A 22,687-nucleotide genomic window follows, 5' to 3' on the forward strand; every position below is an offset into this window, starting at 1 on the left:
GTAATCATTGGTCGTGTTCCACTGTCTGCATTAACCTCCTTATCGTCTGAGAGGCTGTTTTTGTCAGAAGGGATGATGGCTAGACATACCCCTGGAAGGAAGCCATTGACTTCTTTTACTATCTTGGTTTCCAATCAGAGAAGTTGAAGCTGAGAAAGCGAGCATGCTTCTCCTTGTGGAAAACACCTGCATCTTATCACCATATTGAGTGAAAGGATAGTCCCTGCCATCTCTCACCAAAATGGACAGATTCTCCCTCTCATCCCACCTCTCTCAGTAGACTGGCTACTACTGAACATCTGCTGTGTTTCTCAAAGTGTTGGTGTCCTCTATTTGTGTTTGTATATAACTACATATATGTGTACCTTGTATGGCCTTTTGAGGTTATATATTTTATATATATATATATATATATATTCCTGTAAAAAATTTCCTCAGAGAGAGCAAACAGCATCAATTCACCCAGTCCTGTTGTACTACGGTTATACTACGGTTCCGTCCTAATCTTTGGGGTGCTAATCTTTTGGCAGTGCTATCCACAGATTTCTTACGACACTATTGACTTCCAGAAGTCTTTTGAACATTTTGTCAATGTGGGTCATAGAGCTATCAGATGCAGATCACCGAGGCCTTTTCATCTGCAATTGCAAAGTTAAAAAGTCCCCCGGCGTGCTCTTAATGTCCTCCCTCCGTTTATTTATTTCTTTGATATTCCACATCATGGTTTCAAAAATATTGCAAGCAAAAGAAAAGCGGAAACTTTCTTCTCTAACCCCCAACCCCTCATCTATTCCCCTGTCTGCCTTAATGACATTTTGAAGAGCGTGGTCTGACTGAGGATGGGTTGGGGGGTTTGGTGGGAGGGAAGGCTGGAGGAGTGAGGACGGGAGCAGACTCACTGCATCAGAACAGCCCACATGTGCTTAGAAAGAGAATGGGGGAGTTTGCCTTTGAAAGCACAGGCAGCTAACTACAGTCTTTGTGTAAAATAACATTTATATCCAAAGGCAATTACTGGTGACATTATTTTGGTTGCTGCATAATTAAATTCACTTTTGTTCTCTCTCTCTTCCCCTCTCTCTCTCTCTCTCTCTCTCTCTCTAATGCTGTCTCTTTCCCCCAGACGGAGAATTATTCCATTGACTCCAGTTATGTAAACAGCCGAGCACACCTCATTAAAAGGTATGTCTTTATTAAGCAATCAGATTAACTTATTTAACTTTTTCTGAAGTTTTCTTAAAGGGGTGATTTCATAAATGTTTTTATAATTTGATTTTTATCATGTGGGTCCACTTAAAATTTGTGGCAACTGGAACTGACATGCTTACATTTTTATGACCATTTTCAATCTCCTCCTTGACCTTGAGATGAAACTGGCTGTTGTATGCTGCTGTGCCTTTAAGTCCTCTTTTTAAACGTCCCTTCATAGTTCATCGCATCATAGTTGTAGTTGTAGATGAAGATTTGCTGTTAAAGCTATAATTCACATCGAAATTAAAATTCTGTCATCGTCTACTCACCTTCAAGTTGTTCCAAACCTGTATACATTTCTCCCTACACAAAAGGAGATATATGTGGGAGACCAAACAGTTCTGTGACACTATTGACTACCATAGTAGTTTTCTTCCCTACTCCCTACTTAAAACATTCTTCCAAATGTATTCTTTTGTATTAATCAGAACAAAGAAATGTATACAGATGTGAGTAAATGATGACAGAATTTTCATTTTGATGTGAATTCAGTCATATGTTAATACGTTAAAATGTATATCATTCTTTCAAAACATTAAGTAAACGCTGATGCCTCATGGTATTACCCCTTTAAGATTGCAATTCGCTGAATATTTACATGTTTATTAAAAATCTTGCTACGAAGAACATTGTTGGCCATATACCTAGACGAGGCATTAATAACCAAGAGTGTTTATATATGGTCAATGTTCACCCGTTAATAATTCAGTTTCATAAGTGACTAGGCACATCCTCTTTAAGTATAACTTGCTTCTCCGCTACTATGAATAATTCCATCAAAACCCTCCAATCGTGTATACATATTACATGTTAGAGAATATTAGAGCTGTAGCCCAGAGCGGAGGCTTGGGCGGTTGAGCATACACGCATTTAGACGTTAATCAGATAGCAAAATCCACAAGAATATTAATCCCCGGAATTTCAGAGGATTCTTCCTCGGAGCACATAAGAAGGCCTCTGTAAGACCGCAGAGATAAGAAAAAGGTAATGTTATTTTTCATTCTGGAGTGCAAGAACAATAGATCCTTTGTACTGGCAGGACTTGGCCAGCATTCCTCAGTCCACCTAAAAGAGCCTATTGACTGACATGGAACATTGGCATGCAGACATCCCTAATAAAGGTCCTCCGCTGCCCGGGGGCTAAGCCGCTATGAAAGTGCATCAGCACCGTAACGCCTCTCTCACCTGGAGGCAAGAGAACATTCCAGCTTACCTAAGTAGTGCATTTTCAAACCAATTATGTCAATTTTATCTCTTGAAAAAAGCCTTTCCTGTGTTTACATAAACAAAGACTATTCAAGTGTCGTCTGTTTGGTTCAGCAACACTACAAAGAAATCCCCTTCGGAGCCTGTGGGCGCACAGACTGGGACAGGGTGCAATTAGACTTATAATATCAGAAGCTGCGCAACCACCATTGCAGTGACATTGCAAGAATCTTTTCTGTCTCTGTCTTCCTCAGAAGCGAACTACAGAGATGTTTTTGTCTGTGTATGTGAGTGTGTGTGCATGTACGCATGCGTCTCTGATCCTCTCTGTTGCTTTAGAGACAAAGTGTTTCGATTGGCTGTCACTTTAAGGTGTGCGGAGCTGATGGAAGACAACTTGCGCAAAGTTTTACTATCATTAATTGTTGGTAAAACAGGAAAAACAATGTTTGTTCAATTCAGATTAATTTGTGTGACCAACAAAGACAACAACAAATTAAAGGGGTTGTGTAGTCATCGTAAATGTGTATTTACGTAAATCAGAAAAAAATATGAATAATAACACTTACATTTAGCAAACTAAGAATAGAAATGATTTCTGAGGCATTTATTAATCTTAGTTCACGTTAATTTGAGCATTTACTAATGCGTTTTTAAAATCCTTCGTTAACCTTTAACATTACTTAATGTATCATGAACTAACATGAACAGCTGTATTGACATTCCTTACATTAATAAAGATTAAAAAATTATAAAAATGTTATTGCTAATTTTTAGTTAATGCAACTAATGTTAACAAATAAAACTATTGCAAAGTACTACCATATTAATGACTAAATGTAACTGAGTGTATCCACTTGACAAGCAAGTGGCAAATCACGGCTTTGCTGAGATTTGATGTAACCTAAATGCTTTTGGCTATGTGAAACAAGAATAACCCTTTGACACCTATTTAGTTTTTCTAGGAAATATGTCAAAACAAAACTAAGCTGAACAAACATTTCATGGGATCTTTAATACCACCAGATGTGCTAGTGATTTTTCTAAAAAGAACTTTAAGAAACATTGAGTGTTTACCCAGAGCCATAATCCAACACCGAACAGCTCTTCACATCCACAGAGAGTACAGGCCAGCGACCCCTGATCCTTTACCCAGTCATTTCAGAATGTGATAAAAGCACATTCTTTTCAGCCTTGGCGTCTGGGCGGCTAGGCACTAAACACGAGATAAATAGAGGTAGCATGGGGTGAAAAGAGAAACCAAATGATGAAACCAAAGTTGACAGTTAAATAACACTTTATTTTTTCCCTCATCTTTTCTCCTTCACCTGGCTGCAGCACCTCAACATTCAAGGACATGGAAGGAAACAGTCTGAAGGACAGCGGGCACGAAGAGAGCGACCAAACCGATAGCGAACATGACGTTCAGAGAGGCCACTACCCCGACACGGCAGTCAACGACGTGCTAAATATGACCGTACCTCCAAACAACTCGCAGTTACCCGACCAAGGTAAGACAGAATGGTTTCAACTTAATGCAAATATTCCAAAACTCAAACTACAAATCAAGCTTTGCAGGCACAGCCAGCCTTGAGGCGCCGTGCTAATGTAGAGACAGCACTTTCTTTCCCTTTCCTTTCCCGGCCCGTCTTTGATGAGAGGCCGGTAACATTATTGACGGATGTGAGCCGTCTCTGCAGTCGACTGCAGCGCTTCAGATCTAGACCTAAATGGCAGCAATTAGGCTGAGAAAGGTTGAAGGTGGAAATCTACATATCACCCAGTTTCCTCATGCATAATTCACACGGATCATTTAGCAGGGAATTAATGTTGATGTTTCTTTTTTTGACTGGCGTTAAAGACATCCGGTTTGTTGGCAGGAGTCGACGGGGGGGTCATGTTCACTTTCTGCTACTGCCACTCATCAAACCAAGTTACAGAACAATGTGGCAGCGCTACAGAGAATCAAAGCATAGGGAAGACCAAAGGAGGGCTTAGAGCGGGTTTATTACACCACTTGTTTTGTGTTGTCTTGCTGAATCTGCCTTTGATCCAAGCATTTTAGAACAATGAACCACCTTCAAAAGTAGGGAATAGTCAATAGCGTGAACTCTAGTCTTGTTGGAAAGAAATTAGTCAGCCAATTTTCAGTATTATGACGAGAGCTTGACATTTGTTGAATAGGAGAGCAGAATAAAGTGCATTTCTGAGTAAGATGAGGTCATTAAAATCGGCTCTGATTTTAAAGAACGCGTGTCACGCCGTCCCTCTCGGCTGAAAAAACACGGCTGACTGCCTCTTTCTAGACTTCTGACTCATAGTACCGTTTACAGCTTTTATTTGCACCACCTCACCATCCCGCTTCAGGATGAACGGCCTAATAAGAAAGAGCTAAGGAAGAGAAAGCATTGAATTAACAGACATAAAATAATTTAGCTTGTTCTTCTTTGTTCCCCCCCGGTGAAACGGGATCCTGAATTATGTGGAATTGGCAGGTGAACCAATTAAGATCTCATTTGCTCCAGATCGTGTGCTCTGTGGCTAATTCAAGCAGCCTAATTAACCAGTTTGTTCTCACAAGACGTATAGCTACCTGGCAACCAGAAAGGGGGAAACGTCCTCTATTTACAATTTATACGCAAACGTGTTGGATGCATCAGCAGATTTGTTTGAGTATTGTTAGCCCTGCCGGGGAGAGTGTTACGCTCCATGTGTTTTCTGGAAACTGCTGTGAGGAATTACAAGCCTTAGGGTTTCTGTGATGGAGACGTTGGCGTGTTTCTTTCGACGCCAACTTGCTGTCAACGTATAATGAACTATGATTGGTGAGCCTCAGCTTAACTTCTGTGGATGTATCTCTGTAAAAGAAATGCATGTTTATGTAGATCTCATAAAATGCATCCTGACATGTCCTCTAGCTCACCACTCACATACTGTAACTGGAAAATATTAGAAAAATGAGTATGAGTATGTTACAAGTGGATGAAGCTTTTCCAGGTCAGCCCTTTTATCATTAGCCAAGCTTTTATCTGTTCACGAGCAAACAAACACCATAAATGAAGGATGGCTGATAAGCAAAATGAGCAAGCACTTCAACGGCACTGTCGTCAAGTTTTAACCAAAGCTATTAGATGGTGACAAGTATCAAAGACAGTATCTTTGTTCCTCCAATGAAAAGAAACACGTTGGACAGATGGGTCTCATTTTAGTTCACTGTCCTTTTGTCTTTAAACCCGTCTGTAGGCACATGTGGGCAAAGCCATAATGAGGCCTGTTGATAATTATTAAATGAAGTGAGCACGGACCCTTACATACACGGAAACGTAATGACACCGCAAATGGAATCCTCCCTACCATTACAATCTCTGTAGTCTTATCACCCCGCTAAAGCTTGTGTGATGGGTTTGCTGACTCACTGACTGAATTGGCACAAAGCACAATTAAATATCCCCGAGCCAGGACAGGAGCGTGCCGCAAACCACTGGAGAACTGTTTGCTTGAAATATCTGATAGAGATGTGGTGTGTTTAGTGGCTCTTTTGCCTCATTTTGCTGCAGCTACGTAAAGTTTAGTGTCATTATAATAAATTTAGACAATCACAGATTCACCAAAAACCAACATATACCTAAGCAAGGCAATAAACACACTCGTTCACCAAGAGGCGTATAGCTGTTGGTTTGGGAATAACTCTGGGATCATTTTTTTACTGTTCTCGTACAGTGAAACAGGTTTAAACTACAATTGCCAAAGGACACAAACAGAGGCTCTGAATATAAAGCTTTGCTTTGTTTTCCCCCTCATACTTCCTGGAAACAAACAGGCAGGAAGCAGAGGGATAGTAAGCTCCCTACCGTCTTGTTCCCCAGGCCTTCGTACTGTGTAAATGTTTATGATTCACGCAGCTCTTTGAAAAGGTAACGTTTGCACTAGGGAAACAATGATACCTCTGATTTAAAACAGCTCCTCCCCAAATTCTCACGCCGACTCTTTCTATTGTGAGAGGCAGTGTGAGAACAGGCTTCGGTGAGGGGAAAAAGCCCTCCTAGGACTCCAGCTTCTTAATACGTAATACACAAACACTTCCTCAGGGGTGCTTCCTTCATAGCCTTTTATTCTATTACCAGGATATATGTCTATTTCCTGCAGTTTGTGTTCCCTTTTCTTCAAGAAATGGAGCAATTTATTGGGGCTTCTATGGCACGAAATATCACACGTATCGGAGATGGTGGGTTTTTCACTGGAAGCGTGGGAGACAGTGGTCATGCTACTGTAGAGGGGCTGTTGGTGGTCACGAGCCAGCAGTAATGATTTCATTAGGACGGAATTACCTCACAGTGCTGAGATTTAAGTGTAGTAAAGTGGTGATGAATGGAGCACAGTGCTGACTGACTGAATCTTTCCCTCTACGCCTAAAGCCCTGACTTGATTTATACGAAAAGTGGGACAAACTGTGTTACTCTCTGTGTCAGAGATAGATATTTTATACACCTAAATATATTTCAGGTCTGCTATCAACTGAAAAATGAGAAGCATCTATAACCTAGAGCCAAAAAATTTGACATTTATTCATGTCATTCTTTTTAATGGAATCCTTTGGGGGATATATGAAGGATTTACATTTCAAATGAAAATCTGAAGCTAAATGAGAAGTAATCATTTTACTAATTCATAATCCAATTTCCAACTCACATTTTCATAAACCAGTCAGAAACGGTTTATATAGAATATCTAATGTACTAAAAGATTCCAACATTCTGTAGTAGTTAGTATTCCTGCATTTTTAGGCAAAACCGTTCCTGTTAGTTGAGCAAATTACATATTTTTCCCACTGCTACCATTTTGAGACAAAATTATTTGCTTTTTGGCCAAATAAATTATGTTTTTACATGACAATCTGCCAATATCTTTGATATACAGTATATTCTTAGACCTTAACAATTTGCTTGATATAAAATGTATTATCAAAAATAATAATAATATAACATGATTAAAAAAGTTTCTACAGTAGTTTCCAGTCTGTCAGTCAAAGGCAGCTGAGCTGTATATAAAACCAGTGCACAGTTTGCAATATTGAGGGGTGGCACAGCTTACCCACTTTTACATTTTAGCCCTTCAATTATCCCCATCGGAGCCCAATTGCTGATAGTACTAGGATATGACAAAGAAAAGGGCATTTTGTTTGCTTTTTTGTTACACATTCATTCAAAGGCATTAGTGGCATGGAAGGACCCAGATGAATCTCTGAGTTCTACACATGGATCGAGTGTTTATTTTGTTTGCTGTAGGCCAGCGCTTTGCTTGAAGGCTATTTGTAGAGTCTCTGTCCCGCCAGACAAAATGACAGTCACCATTAAGCTCTCGTTCTTCTCTCTCTTGTCTCTCACCCCCAGAGGAGACTGAAGAGCTTTGGCAGCTCAATTTGCAGCTGCTGAGTTCCAGCATGTTCCACTCAGAGTGTCCCCGGCCTGAGAGTCTTTTATTCATCAATCGTTCTGTCCCCATGGGCATGTATCTCCTCCTATGCCCCAGGATTTCACACTCCCTCCACCTTCCAGTGCCACATCAGTACACTCAGGCATCTAATTGATTTTGATGAAATTGATAAAAGAGTTTCCCTTTTTGTCTCCTTCATCAACGCCCCGTAACCCACCCATCACATACCCCTCCCCAGTCTTCTCCGAACCGCTGCAGTTCTGCACGTTCACATTTCCCAACTTCACTGACAGTCAAACAACCTCCCGGCTTCATACTATAAGAAATGACAACTGAAATGGCATTTGTGTAGAACTGACTTGCCCTAAACTTCTGGGTGAACATTTTCTGCGTGGGGGTCTCTGATCACCTAATGCAAATGCTGACAGATGTCAAAATCAAGACAGGAACAGAGGCAGACATAGAGAGGACTGTGAGTCAGGTAAGCAGGGTGAGAGAGTTTCAGAAAGGAGGAGAAATGATGCCTTTGACAGGTTTGAGTGGTTTTATCTCAGTTCAGAACTGAATACCCAAGAGTGCATCATGACAGCTGACTTGCCCTACAAAACTAATATTAACATTTCACTGAATCATACATTAAAGGATTATGGAAACACAGTCTGATAGGAGAGAGAAAAACATTGACTATAGGTTAAGGGTCACCCACCCACATTCTTTTTTATTACATTAAACATTAAAGGGTTTTTCCAGATCATTAGCAATATTTCAGTCAGGTCACCCTAAACTTTCGGCTGGTAAGGTATAATTGGCATTACACGTTAGAATGAAATTGTGCGGCTCCAGCCATTTTCTGTACAAATGGTGCCTAAATATGCTATTTTTTTTCCTGCATTTAGGAGTCCATGTTGCTCTATAAAAAAGTGCTTGAGTATTATTGGAAAGTACTGGAGCTTACCTACGCAGCGGTTACCTTCGCAAAACTTTGTCAAAAAACTTTTTCCTCTAATGCTATCACACCATACTGTGGCAGGTAGGCCTTGAGATCTTTTGTATCTTTAAAGGTGTGCTTTCCTCTCAAAAACACGGAAACATCTCAGACAATCACACATCTCTGAATAGCATTCTCTCCCTTGAACCTCCATCTGCAAAACCTCCATCTGAATACTCGCAATAGGGTTTAATCAGCTCAAGAAATGGGCTTCTTATCTTTTCCTCACTTGTTATGGGTAGCTTATTGAACATATCAGAAGGGAAAAAAGGGAGGTTCATTATTTCTAGGGTCTGCAACGAGGTTGATGTATCTCATCGCCAACCCTCAGTTGACAGCTCATTTTCCAGACAATCCTGGCTTTGATTCACGAAAAGAAAGAGAGCGGGATGGAGAGGAAAAAAGGGCTCAGTATTTCATTGCCAACGCCTGCTTATGTCTGCGTGTTAATAATCTCCTCAGAAAACACTCTGAATCCTAGCTGTTTGTTGAACACATATGTAACTGGGTGCAATTCAGCCCCAAAAAATCCTCTGAGATTTGGCGTGTGCTGAACACAGAGGAGATTAAGGCAAGGTAATGTGATGTTTGGTAGTCATGATGAGAAAGAAGTTGATTTGCGAGGTGGGTGAAACTGAAAGAAAGAAGAATGAGAGAGCGTGTGTTCAAGGGTTAATAAGATAGAGATTGTAAAAATAAAAGCATTGAGGAAGGGTTTTAGCTGCATATGCACATTGAGACACATAAAATACAGCGAGCTGCAGTGTGGCGCCATGCCGTCTCCGGTGCGCCAAATTGCTATCCTGATTGATCTGGGCTTTAAAAGAGTTGTCTTTATGCTTATGTATCACCATGTACATGTGCTCCGTACCCTCTTGGCTCCTTCTGACACATGGCCCTTATCCAAACCCACATTACATGAAAATCCACAGGTAAAAAAGCCCAGGGGCATAAAGAAGCAGCCCCTCGGGTACAGAACGTAAAGCTAACCGCACTGCGTCCCCGGCTGTGCTCTTACCGGAACGTAACTAATAGCGGGGTAAGACAAAATCCATCCCTGTGGAGGGATCTTGGACCCTCTCCATGTGTAATGGGCTCATCGTAACTGCTGCTAGGGAACCCACGTCTCCAAGGAAGCATTTCCCGCATCCCGCCCTAGGATTTCTCTACCTGGGCGGAGGTAAATTGCAAATCACACGGCGAGGATAAATCGATCAACAATCAGTGAAATCTCATCAGAAGCAATGCCGAGCTAAAGCGGACCATCATCTTCACAGCCACTCTGCTTGACGAGGAGCGGATTGGACCTCGTGGCGAGCACTGCCAAAAAAGCTCGCCTCTGTCAGTGGGCAGGCAGTTTAATAGACACCAGGATGAGATCCCAGCTGGCATGCAGCCCACAGCACCCACAGCAAACCCCACTCAACTCCATTAACTCCCATTAGAATACCTCGGCTCGACTCGCTGTAACTCAACATCCCTGATCCTCACTTACGGACTAAACCGCATGTGTGTCCACTGAAACACACACTGATTAAAAGAGTGTGCACATTTGAGCAAAGCACTCTCAAACACGCCTACACGCATGCAAACACACACGATAAGCTGTTGCGGCATTTATGCCATTCGCCAAATGTCAATTGAGTATTGCGTAGTGTTTTTTCTCGCGCCGGGCTTGCTCACTCCAAGAAGAATTACGCGTATACTCTCCAACTGTAAAAGAAAAAATCTGCTGTCTCCTGACAAGTACATTGTGCCCGGCAGTTTTCTGTCCGCAATACAAAGAGACATTTATCACTGCAGCTGGGTAGAAAAGAGAGAGGAGGGTGTGAGTGAGTGAGTGTGTGAGAAAAAATAGAGAAGAAGAAAAAGACAGAGGGAGAATAAGAGAGAGAAAGAGCTTGCTGCTCTGTCACTGCGGCAGTGTGAGAATCTCTCTTTAACCCCCTTCATATTAACACAGCGTGCATCTAAATATATATAGAGCTTTCTTTTCAGGAAAAATTTTTTTTTTTTACTACATTCCATTTGCCTGCTACTTTTTCTGTTTTGCCTTGACATCACATTTCATCCTGTATTATAACTCATCCTCTGCCCGTCGGTCTGAGGTAACTACAGCCATTTAGAAAAGGTTTAAACCACGGGCAGCACTCTGATCTATTTTCATTTGTCATGATGTCAACATTAAAATGATCAGGACCTTTGACAGCAGAAATGTAAATGCACAAACGTGCCATCAGACGGCCAGAGACCGAATTGTGGGAAATGGCTGGCTGAGTTCACAGGCACACCTTCATCTCCCTCATCCCTCTGTCCTCACTGCATCTTCACTCACCTCATTTCAGAGGATCTCAGTGGGTTCAAATTCAGTTCTTCAGCAAAACTATCCTCCCTCCTGCACAGAAATGACTTCAGCCGGGGTTAGATTATGAGCCATTGATGAAAGATTAAAGGCAGGAACCAGGAACAGGGCCACAAACCCTTTCCCACCAGCCCAAAGGCCTGTGCGCTCTGCTTTAAAATTCAGACCCCCCCAGCAAACCTTTTAAGTGCAAATGATATCTTTCCTTTCTCTCAAAGTGGCTTGCTCTCCCCAAAACCACCTTTTGCTCAGAGGAGAAAGACCGTGTGGCATGCAATTTCACACGACCCCTTTTTTTCAGCATACGGTCTTGTTTTCAAGCCTTCCAAGAATGGCAGATTGAACTCAATCACTTCATCCTCCGGGTAACCAATTAACCTTCATGGTTTTAGGGGTCTTACCCAAACCCCTTAGAAAGGAGGATAAAATGAACGGCAATGACTGGCTGTTAAGTTTAATGGCAGACGACGAGGCCTCAAAATGGGTTTTTTAATGACGCTCCCATGCTCCCGTGCACTATCCATTAAAGACTAGGCAGGAATGGGCTGCTGCACTGCGAGACTGGAGATCAACACAATCATCCGGGCCAAACATCACAGCGGGAGCTAAGACCCTTTTGTCTTTCCATACTAAGGGATAATATGCATCCCAACAATGAAAAACCTCTTGCTTTCTCATTATTTCTCTCACATTAGCATCTCAAAAGATCTAAAGCATGCGTTCTGATCTGGCTGCCACTTACGTGATTTTCTGTTGATGATATATGTCTAATTTAATCGACGGCCTTTAAGAGATCAATAGCTTTTGTCATACAATACTTGGGGCCTTGCTCCCAAGACCATTTGGCTGTTGTGATATAGTATGCCAGACTGTGCTGGAATTGTGATGGAGCATAGACTGGGTATGATCTATAGGGCGCCTGAAGACTAGTCGCTTTCTCTATATGCCGTATAACTCTCTTGTCATAGATAAGGGCATTTAATGTCACAAGCCTTCATGTCAGCAGGAGTGGGCACAGAGGAAATCCAATTAACTTCTGCCACAGCAGCACTGCCCACATTGTGCCTTTCGCAATCCCACCCACCCCTCTGGCACAACTGGGTGTCTCCTATTGCCAATGTCCCACTAACTTGCAATGACTCAGAGGTCTGTTTTTTCTTTACCCACTTTTATGTTTATTCAGAACAATGTCTATTTTTATTAAATTATACCAGAAATTAATATTTTTCATAACTTTGACTCCTCTAATGCATTCTTTTGTCAGTTCAAATAAACTAAAATACTGAAAAAAAAATCATTTTCGATAGGAAAGTATATTGTGATATATTTATTTGGGGCCCATTCCTGGCTTCTTACTTCTTTAAAAAAGTCCTTTCAGACAAATGGAAGTATTCAGTTCCTTTAGCTTTGTTATATCTGTTCTGTTGCAATCTAAAATGCTTTCATAAGAGACTGCTGAAGGCAATAAATGCAGCAAAAATTGCATTTCTCATCTTTCTGTCTCAGAACTACTAAAAGAATCAATAATAGAATCATTAAGAGGAATCAGAATTGAAACCAGAATTATTAACTCCTTACAGTTCCCATTCCTAACCCCCTTTACTCGAGAAACAAAGAGGGAAACTGTGGAAAAACGGTTTGTGATAGGGTTTTAATAGAACATTGTACCGAGGAATACACCTCATTGCTGAGATTCTCTGCTCAGAGCGTGAGTCACGCTTTCTTTAAGGTAAGATTCTGCAGCATAAAGATGAGCAGTCACATATGTCCCCCCCACTGTCTGGCTGCAATTCAAAGCAAAGGCTGCTGATGCTGTTCAGCTGCAGTGCTTCTCCTCCTGTAAATGCCTGTCTATTTTACTTGATATTACACACTGTCTGGCAATAGTTGGTCAGGGCCCCTGAATGGCTGTTGTAAGCTTGATGCATTTTTGGGCTTGTGGAAGAGAGTGGAGAAACACACACAAATTAGGGTTGACACACCGCTGAGCAGCTTTCAGTAGAAATTAAAAGGTGAATATAAGCGTCTATAGGGATGTGAAAACAAAATAGGGTGGGGTGTCCCTGTTGAGAGGCCAGACGGGTTCCGTCTCAGAGGGAGCACGGTTATAGTGCACCTGGACTTGGGTCTGAGTGCAGTATGGCCGTATTCACCATCACAGTGATGAGGTACAATAAGCATCAGGTGAGCCAGCAGGGCTCTGTTGTCATGCCCTTCCTCTTGGCCGCCCACTCCTGTCATGAGCCTGGACACAGGCAGGTGACAGGATGGGTCAGGCTATGATGGTTGAGGGGAAGCGGATGCTTCATTACAGGTTGCAATTTCCAAAAAAACGTTTACGCGCACACATGGTGATGTCAGTCTGTATATACATCAGGGTTTGGCACAATTTTGAGAACTTGAGAATTGTTTGCCATTCAGAATTTGAACCTTGCAGGATGTCAAATGGAAAACTAATAAATAAATATAATAGTTTATATATATATATATATATATAAACAATTATAATAAATGTACTGTATATATTGTGTAAACACATTCAAATTTTCTTCAAAGAAATTCTAAATTCTATTCACTAATTGAATTCAATTAAAATGAAACCTGATAAGACTGAAAATTTTGATCATTCTCAATTCAATGGTGCACATCTTGATATTCAGACACATGCAATCAAGTCTCAAAACTAAAGATGAATGGAACAGACACTGTTAAATTGCCCTGCTATATCTGGGGGAGGAAGGAGAGAGAGAGAGAGGCGCATGAGAAATAATGACTGAGTTGTTTAAAAGAAAGTAGGAGAGAAATATGCAGACATGAGGGACAAAAGAAAGAAAGTGTGAGAGAAAAAAGGCTAGTTTGAAAAACAAGATAAAACAGAATATAAAAGGCATAGCCAAAGCTGACACAGTGAACATTGCTGAATGAGAAGGCACATTGCATTAATTATGTAACAGAGTCTATGCAAGCAGGCTTCTCACACGCATCTCACAGGGAATGGCAGTGTGGAGATATTAGTATTCAATTGACGCACTTGGGGCCAGCTGTTGAAAGGAAGACCCATTGATTTTACGTACTCAGGTTGCATTGTGTCCAGGTGCGTTTGTGTCAGTCTTAGCCTGACAGGAACAGGGCATCAGAACCTTTCCCATTGAATAAAGCAACAAGCCTAAAAACAACACATTTTCAATAGCACAATGGGAGGAAGACAAAGCTATAGAAGCTGTAATAGACCATGTACTTAGCTTAATTCTTCCTTTGGGTAGACTTTGTAACTTTAAACAAAAGCATAAAGACACAAATAAGGTAAAAATATAGACAGTTCTTGAAGTGGGCAAACTGGCACAGTAAAAAAAACTCAGATTGATGAAATCTGTACAATTGTGCACTCCCACATCTATTTTTGCCATCCCTGAAGCTAGTTAAGAGTCGGGCTGGATACTTTATGAATAGCAAATAAAGCCCTTTCTCATAGGCTTGCTTCAAGTAAAAAAAACGGTTCACTGATTCCAGCAATGTGGTCCTCTCACAGATCATTTAATTTCGCTGCAGCCAGTACGTTCGCGTCCTTCGTAGCCCCGCCAACTCTCAACCCCCAAAGCCCAGCTCGTCCCCTCACAGATGTAATTTACTGTGTGCTTTGTCTCTCTCGCTCTTCTCAGACTCAAGGGTTTCTGAGTAAATTAGCTACATCGCTCGGTCAAGCTTAAACACAGAAAGCGGCGTTTGTTACAAAGTATTTAAAAATGTCCTCCACAAACCAATCCTTTTGAAAAAGACGGCCGAGCTCAAACGGGCCGACTGCATGAGCGTGCGTGGCAGATCTATGAGTCGGGTTAATTTGGGGTCCGCTATTATCAAGAGAGCTCAGGGTCGAGAACCACAACAGTGCCTTTCTCTGAGCTAGTCTGATACTAATGAGGGAGTCTGTAATTTCCCAACCCATGAAGGGTGCAGAGACATACAACCCTATTTGTTGTCAGATTCCCTCGGTAAGTGGAAGACCAATCCAGTAAGGTCGCTTGACCCTGTGAGTTAGCACAGTGTTCATGACACTGACCACACAACAACTATAAGTGTATAGTGACACAACTTTAAGGACTTCTGAGGGCTTTAAACAACTTTGAGGAAAAATCCAGTCTCATCACTTAGCTATCTTCAAGATATCTTGTACACAAAATGGCTCCCAGATGTCACATGCTAATGTACTTTCAGTTTTAAAGGTATAGTTCACCCAAAAAGGAAAGTTCTGTCATTATTGACTTTATTTTACTTTGTGTCGAGGCATTTGATCATGCTTATGAACATAACAAATCTAAGCTATCAGTTTTTATAATGCTAAATATAGATTTCTAGTAACAATAACAGCAACATATGGCTTATGGACAATAAAGCCAAATGATCTAGTTTCAACCTGTACAGGCCATGAGACAAGCTCAACTCATTACCACAACATCAAGCAGTCTATTTTCCAGCACCCACCTCTCTCTTCTACATAAAGCGGCTCAATTTTGCTTCAAAGTAATCCATAACACACCATCACCATTGGAGTTTTTTTCTTGCAATTACACAGCTGTTTAGCAGATACTGTTTGTACCAGTCTAAGGCCGTTGCATTGTTTGTCAGTGCCAGTTTAGAAATTCATGCTTTAACTAGGACCAGCCATGTAGGGGCTGACAGGGCAGGGATACATAGTTCCTTGCCGTGATACTAATTCACACAAATGGCAGTGGTTGAAATAAATGGTGCAATGGTAAACCGCTGACATGTGTTACTTTGTCAGTGTGTTTTTGAGGCTGGATTACGCTTCACTATTTTAGTCCAATTCCCCACCGCCATACATGCCTACAAAAGCCAGATAGACCAGACCCTGATTTACTTTTTCATAAATTAAGTGGTACTAATGTTAAGACATGGAAGCTGGCACGGGGAACTCCTGATTTGTCACCCGTATGACAGGCCTTAACAAGACCAAGCAGAGAATATAATATCCTCAATAATTAATATCAGACTGAAGAAAGACATAGGACATCAAGGTCACTTTCCTAAAGGAGCCACAGAATTGAAAGGGGAAGAGAGTGAAGCAGATGTACAGGGGTAAGAAGGAAGCTGGGTTTTCGGGATAGTGTGAAGTGAAACAGGAAGCGCTGGAGGGAGCAAAGAGAGAGAGCGAAAGCAGATGGAGTGTGAACGTTGGAGAGCTGCTCTAGATGGCAAGGCCACTGCACTGAGTACCATCTTCGTGGCTCAGTGACGCATCCTCCTCCACTGTTTGTAAAAACAAGACCATCACACTCCATCTTGTGGTCCCGCAGGGCTGAGGGCTCGCGGCTGATTTATGGTGCACAGAATTGCCTGGCTGGGATGACAGCAGCACTTGGACTCTCCCTCGTGGGAAGCCCCCAGCGTCTGCCTGGCTTGTCGTAGTCTGGGCATGGCAGCTAGCGATAGTGTTAGAGTGGAGACAGGGTTCCTTAGGTGACCCGAGCCTGGACGAAAGCACTGTGCAAATCCACCCAGGCCACCCTTCCTGTGCCTGAATAAGATGAACAATACCCATGTGACACTTGTCACATACAGCCATCTGAACACAGTGCGCAAGTAACAAACAACAGCTGGACAGACGCAAATGCGTTGCCGCACTCCAGAGCAGCACGCTAGCAAATGCAGAATCTGCGGTGAAAGACCTGACTGCCAACCTGCGGAGAGTTGTACTTCATAGGGTCACACCGATTAATGTGGCACTTTCTCTCATACCACGCCAGTGGCCGACCCACCTGCGGTGAAGAAAAATAAATAAAACAAATGCCACAAGTGATGTCTGGCCTTTCACTCTGAGAAATAATTTCTCACAGGAGCTGGCTGTAGCGGAATTATTTTAACAGACGGGGATACAGAACAACAATGCAGGCATACAAACAGAAGAATAACTAAAGCTTTGTAAGGTAGAGTGTGTCCGGCCACACTTAATCGTGTTCATATTTGATATTGTTAATCTTTAAACCATTTCATTATTTTGCAGCTCAGTGCAATTTATTACAAACATGTTTCGTGCGGTACTTTATCCATTTCACCTTGTTTCTCAAAGGAACGATGTTCTTTCCTCAGCTTGTAAATCCAAAGTGTCTGAATAGTGTCAAGCTAAAACTGCAGGGCTCTTTGGTTCCAATTACATCCCCAGTCGCGGACTGCCTCCGTGAGCGTATGCCCGCTCTCCCTGGTACCGAGTCCAAGCCTGTCTAAACAGGTACATTAGCGACATTTCCTCAGCCCTCTTTCTGGATTACATCAACACTACAGACCTCCACCGCCCATGCCCACATTTTTGGAGAGAAAAGAAAGTGCATTTTCCAAGGAGGAGCAGCATTGCTGCCAAACAAGATAAAAGTCTGGCATTGACACAAAACATGTTCTGTCCAAATTAAAAGCCATTCCTTTTGTTTTGAGTATGTAAGACTCAGCCCAGCCACAAATCTAGCTAATTTCGCTTTATGTATGTAAACAGACATCATTTTATTGAATTAAAAATAGATCTTTTATCTTTAGTGTCCAAACTTATAGCCACAGCGATCTCTTAGATTCAGTCAGACTTAAGCAAATCTGTGAGTTATCGTGGATTTTTGGCTCAACATTTAGGAGGAAGATCTGGGCTGAGTTTCTCTCTCGATGTTGAAGCAAACTGATGTTTTTCTATTACGAGCTATGAGAGAGCTAGTGGATTTTTATCAGACGAGTTCAGCCTTTGCATTACAAGTGGTGCTATTTATTATTCTTAAGCCCTGCAGAATGCAGATGGAGGTACACATATTTAAAATGCTCCCAAACGCCTCTTGTGTTCTTTCATCCCCCCGGTGTGAAATAAAACCACAATATTTCCGATTTGTCAGCATGGCTGTGAGATTTTCATCCCCAATACATTTTAAACTCTGTACCTACTGTTATTACTCCTTTGAATGTGGAAAAGCAAAAATAAATAAAAAATACCAAGCTTCTGCATCAAACCAGAGTCGAGGTTATTAACAAGCTTTATATCTCTGATAGGAAACGCTCCCATTGACTGCTTTGGACTGTATTTCAAGTCTTTTCCCGGATCTGATTGGCACCCGTATTTTCTTGAAGATTTTCAATAGACGTTCTCCGTAGGAGGGCCGTCTGCCTTTTAATACTCTCTTCTGCTCGACTCAAAGATCAGTTGCATTGAAGCTTTAATTGCTTCATTTGTCTGCATTATATTTCTATCTCTCATAGAGAAAAAAGATAGGAAGAGAATCTTGTTTCGGGGTTGACAGGCTGTCATGTCTTATTGCAATTTCTTGTGGTTACTACAGACCTTTGAGAGAAACATCTGTGAGTTTTGTGGATGAACCAATGACAGGATGCGAGAGAGCTACTAATGGCGTTCTGCTTTCAGAGCGATTTAATTTACAAGAGAATCGCTCTACGGGAGACCCCCTAAAGGAACGAGGCTACATATGTGCGTCTGTGCATGTCCCTCCTGTCATACAGGGGGAGAATTAGAAAATGTGCTTTTGTATGTGTTGAGCATTCAACAAATCTTGTTGAAGTGCCTCATATTGATTGACAGGATGCAGATAAATCCATGCTTCTGTAGAAAAGCAGATTCCTATAAAAGGAGGAATTCGGGGTAGGCAGATGCGTGCTCTGTGGCAGGTGCGGCGTCCTCTGCAGTTTCTTTCAATATATGTGGATAATGGCGAGACTCACCCTTGTTGCTATGGTGATAACATTGACTTTTGGTGATGAAAAGCCCCTTCAAGATGTGGACTTGTGTGTGTGTTCACAAGGGCTGGTAATTATGGGCTAAATTTGAGCCACTTGAGATACCATAGTCGATCCAGAGCTTTACTTTCCAATTTATTTTTACTTTTTCAATTTAATTCCTCCCTTCTCCCTGCTGTCCTCCTGCGAGTTGGTGTGCCTGCCTGCGTGTGGATGCTGCTATTTATATGTGGGTCAAATCTCTCACATAATGCGCCAAGACACACAGGCAAACACGTGCATATTTTTACGCTTCTCATTTTCAGTGCCACAGGAGACCTGACGTGTCCCCCGACTTGGTCAGTAATCCGTCAATCTCATCAGATCACATTTTGGCGTGACAAGTTTTGGCAGCAGAGGCCTTGGAATGCAACACTCCGATCTTTAAATATTGATTCAAGGCCCAAAGCTGCGTTGTCCCTCAGAGTCTCGAAAAAGACAGATAATTAGTGATTTTAATTGGATGATCCGTCAAGCTCGGAGTGCCCGATGTAAATGTGCGAACCCTTCCCACAATCCCTTGCTGTCACCGTAGGCTGCCAGTGTGTTGCAGGACCTCAACCCTTGGGCTGTTTTACCAATAGGGAAGCTGACAACATGTGTCAACAAACATCTGTGTGACAGCTTTTCTTACTATTTTTGTTGACGGGTGACAACCCAAAATATAATAAATTGCTAAAGAAAATCTGTACAGTATCTATATCAAATATATATCTTAACGTCTATATCTATATCTAATATATATCAAAACATAATGTTATCATAGTTATCGTTCCTGATACGACAAGCATTTAGTTTGAAATATAAGCTCTTCTTTATTAATTGTAAGCAGTGTGTGGATACAGCAATCAATGAATGCATGAAGCGATTTTGTTATGCAAATGCGATTTGTGTATATTAGTAAACATTTAAGCAGGCAGAGTGCCCTTGTGCTGCCGTCTATCCAGATGGCCAATAATGAAATATGTATGGAGTCAAAGGACTCGGCTTGAAAAGCTGTTTTTGGCGGACTACTAATAAAAAGAGAGCTGCCTTGATTAATACACATGCATCTCTTTTAAATAAAAGCAAAGAGGACAGACAGTCAGCTCCTCAACTCAAACCAGTGAGAGCCAGGCTTTTTGTTGTTATAATGACACAAAAAACAGCTTGAAAGCCCTTCCTCTAAACCCAACAAAGGATAGATCTGTAGTAGTACTGGCTCTGACAAATCTTTTTTTGTAACTCCACAACAGCTTTAAAGCATCATTACGTATTTAAAACTGCCAGCTAGATGACAGAGCACAATGATCAGCATTTAACAACAGGGTATCGCAATGTCCCTCACACTAAAATCTCCAAACCTTCCTTTCAACAGGCATTGCAACAGAGTGAAACAATTACTCACAAGAGGCAATCCACTTTCGATTTCACACTGCATTCTTTAATTGGTTTATTAAAAGACCCTCCGAAAGTATAGCACAAAACTTGAAGTGGTAGAGCCAGGAAAGAGCATTTGCTTAAAGGGAGTGGAGCTGTTTCGCTTGCCACATTCATTGCCTTCTTTCCAGCTTTGACATGTGCTGAAACGACAAGAGTTTCAAAACAAACTGTGCTGAAATCCATAGAAGAAAGCACAAATAAGCCGAAGCTCTGCAAACTGCACTGTTTAGAAAACAAACCTAAGTCTTTCTCTCCATCTCTCTCTCTCTTTGCAGATCAATCCGAAGGATTCCACTGCCAAGACGAGTGTAGAATCCTGGGCCACTCGGACCGCTGTTGGATGCCCAGGGTGCCGATGTCGGCGAGAGCGAAATCTCCCGAACACATTCGCAACAACGTCATCGCCCTATCTATCGAGGCCACAACTGTGGACGTACCTCACTATGAGGACTGCGGTACCACCAAAAGGACTTTTGCCACCTTTGGTAAAGATGGGCCGGACGAAGAACGGAGCGAACATAGGGGCAGGCGGCAAACGGCAGAGCCGGCCGTCTGCAGCCCCAAGACCAATGGCGCTGTACGCGAGGCCGGAAACGGTCGGGAGGCCGTCAGCCCCATCACCTCCCCTGTGCACCTGAAGAGCCCCCAGTCTAAACCGCCCTCCACCTACAACACGCTTAAGTGCCGGGACGCAGAGCGCATAGCCAACCACAGCCTACTCCGGCAGCCAGAGGGGAAGGACAGTGAGCCGACTATGCGAGAGATCAACACGCTCCTGCAGGACGGCCGTGAGAAAGAGTCCCCCGGAAGTAAGCGCCTGAAGGACATTGTGCTTTAACCGCCTTCCACATATATACACAGACGGCATACGCTATTATGAGCGTATGTTTACGTTTATGTGTGTGTATTTGTGCAAGTGTCGAGCTGTATGGGCTGGGGAAGGAACACATCTGCACAACGTATTCCCACGAGGACGTAGTAATGCAGAGGCCGAACAAACTGAGCTAAAACGTGTCATTGTGGCTTGGTAGCAACAGCAATGCTTTTATGTTTGTCGCAATCTTCTGTCCGCAGTGGACAGGCTGGTTACTGTGTGCTGCGTGACATGCTCAACTCCGCCCTCGCATTTTACCCTTATAGGAGAAAGACCTGCCAGCGTACGACTGGACATACCTAAAAACAGTCATGCCTTGTAGACTCTAAAGAGACTTTGTTCAAAAAATGCCTTCTTTGGTACGCAGTTTTGCTTCAGCTGCCAAACCGCTCACTGTTCCCGTAGAGGACGTGGGTCCCTCCGATGTTACAGATGGTGATGTACATTAGCAGAAGTCTTACCGCCCGACTGCACTCTCATGCCTAGGTCTGATTTGCAGTATGTCGCACAGGAATGCTTCTGCAGATCTCATTTCAGTGGCTTCTTACTGGTCTGATAAGACAACCTTCTCTGTTTCCCCCCCGAAGACATTCCAATGTCAGAAAACCGTGAGGTCGTTATTTTTTATCAAAGATTGGAGCTAAATGAAGTCACGCTATCAGCTCAAGCTCAACGAAAAACTGGAATAGGGAGAGATCAATCCCTCAGACTCACAACCAGATATAAATATATATATATATATATATATATATATATGGATAAAAGAAAAAATCGGACTTGTTGCTTTTGAAATCTCCTGTGCCCTTTCCTGATTGTAGCCAGTGGAGCGCAGTTTACTAGAACTTTGTGCTCTGGTCTTGTACTTTTTTGGATTTTGACTATGGGGCTAGGATAGAAGGGGTCGTCACTTACGTCTTGCTATGTGAAACTCTGTTTAGGGTTTACTACTATCATTTTTAATAATCTGTTGTTATGTGACAATCCCTTTAATGTTTTGTTGCGGAAGTAAAAACTGAAAAAATAAACATTGGTGTTCAACTAAAGCTACAGTAGCGTTTGTACACAAACACAAAAAGGAAAAAAACATATATGCCAAAATATATTTTATAAATAATTTAAAATGTATAATGAGAATATTTAATGCTGTGTAGTTATTTTATCAGTAAGTTATACTTGAAATCAACTGGCTTTCTTTTCTTTCTTTTTCCCCTTTTTTATTGACTATGTTACTTTTTTAAATGATCTTGAATTTTTGTTCACTGTGTTACCCCTGGCAACTGTTGATTGCAGTCTACCTTGTTGTAAAAGAGTTTCTTATTGGTCAATTCTTGTGCCATCAAGTTTCTGTGTGGGCAAAAAAAGACAAAAAGACAAA

General features: G+C 41.9%; 1 protein-coding gene across 3 annotated transcripts in view; it reads left to right on the forward strand.

Moving 5' to 3' along the window:
• pcdh19 (protocadherin 19) overlaps nucleotides 1-21,446 on the forward strand; it is a gene marked incomplete at its 5' end in the record, with an annotated part of 46,213 nt that extends 24,767 nt beyond the window's left edge. For all 3 annotated transcript variants that reach the window (XM_079480330.1, XM_079480328.1, XM_079480329.1), the window contains 3 exons: nucleotides 1,124-1,182; nucleotides 3,796-3,968; nucleotides 20,714-21,446. In XM_079480330.1, the coding sequence (XP_079336456.1) occupies nucleotides 1,124-1,182; nucleotides 3,796-3,968; nucleotides 20,714-21,276 (795 nt within the window). In that variant the 3' untranslated portion in view covers nucleotides 21,277-21,446. The remainder of the gene's footprint in view (nucleotides 1-1,123; nucleotides 1,183-3,795; nucleotides 3,969-20,713) is intronic.
• Between the last annotated feature and the right edge of the window lie 1,241 nt (nucleotides 21,447-22,687).

Source organism: Barbatula barbatula (genome assembly GCF_947034865.1).
Source record: "Barbatula barbatula genome assembly, chromosome: 18".
Lineage (NCBI taxonomy): Eukaryota > Metazoa > Chordata > Actinopteri > Cypriniformes > Nemacheilidae > Barbatula > Barbatula barbatula.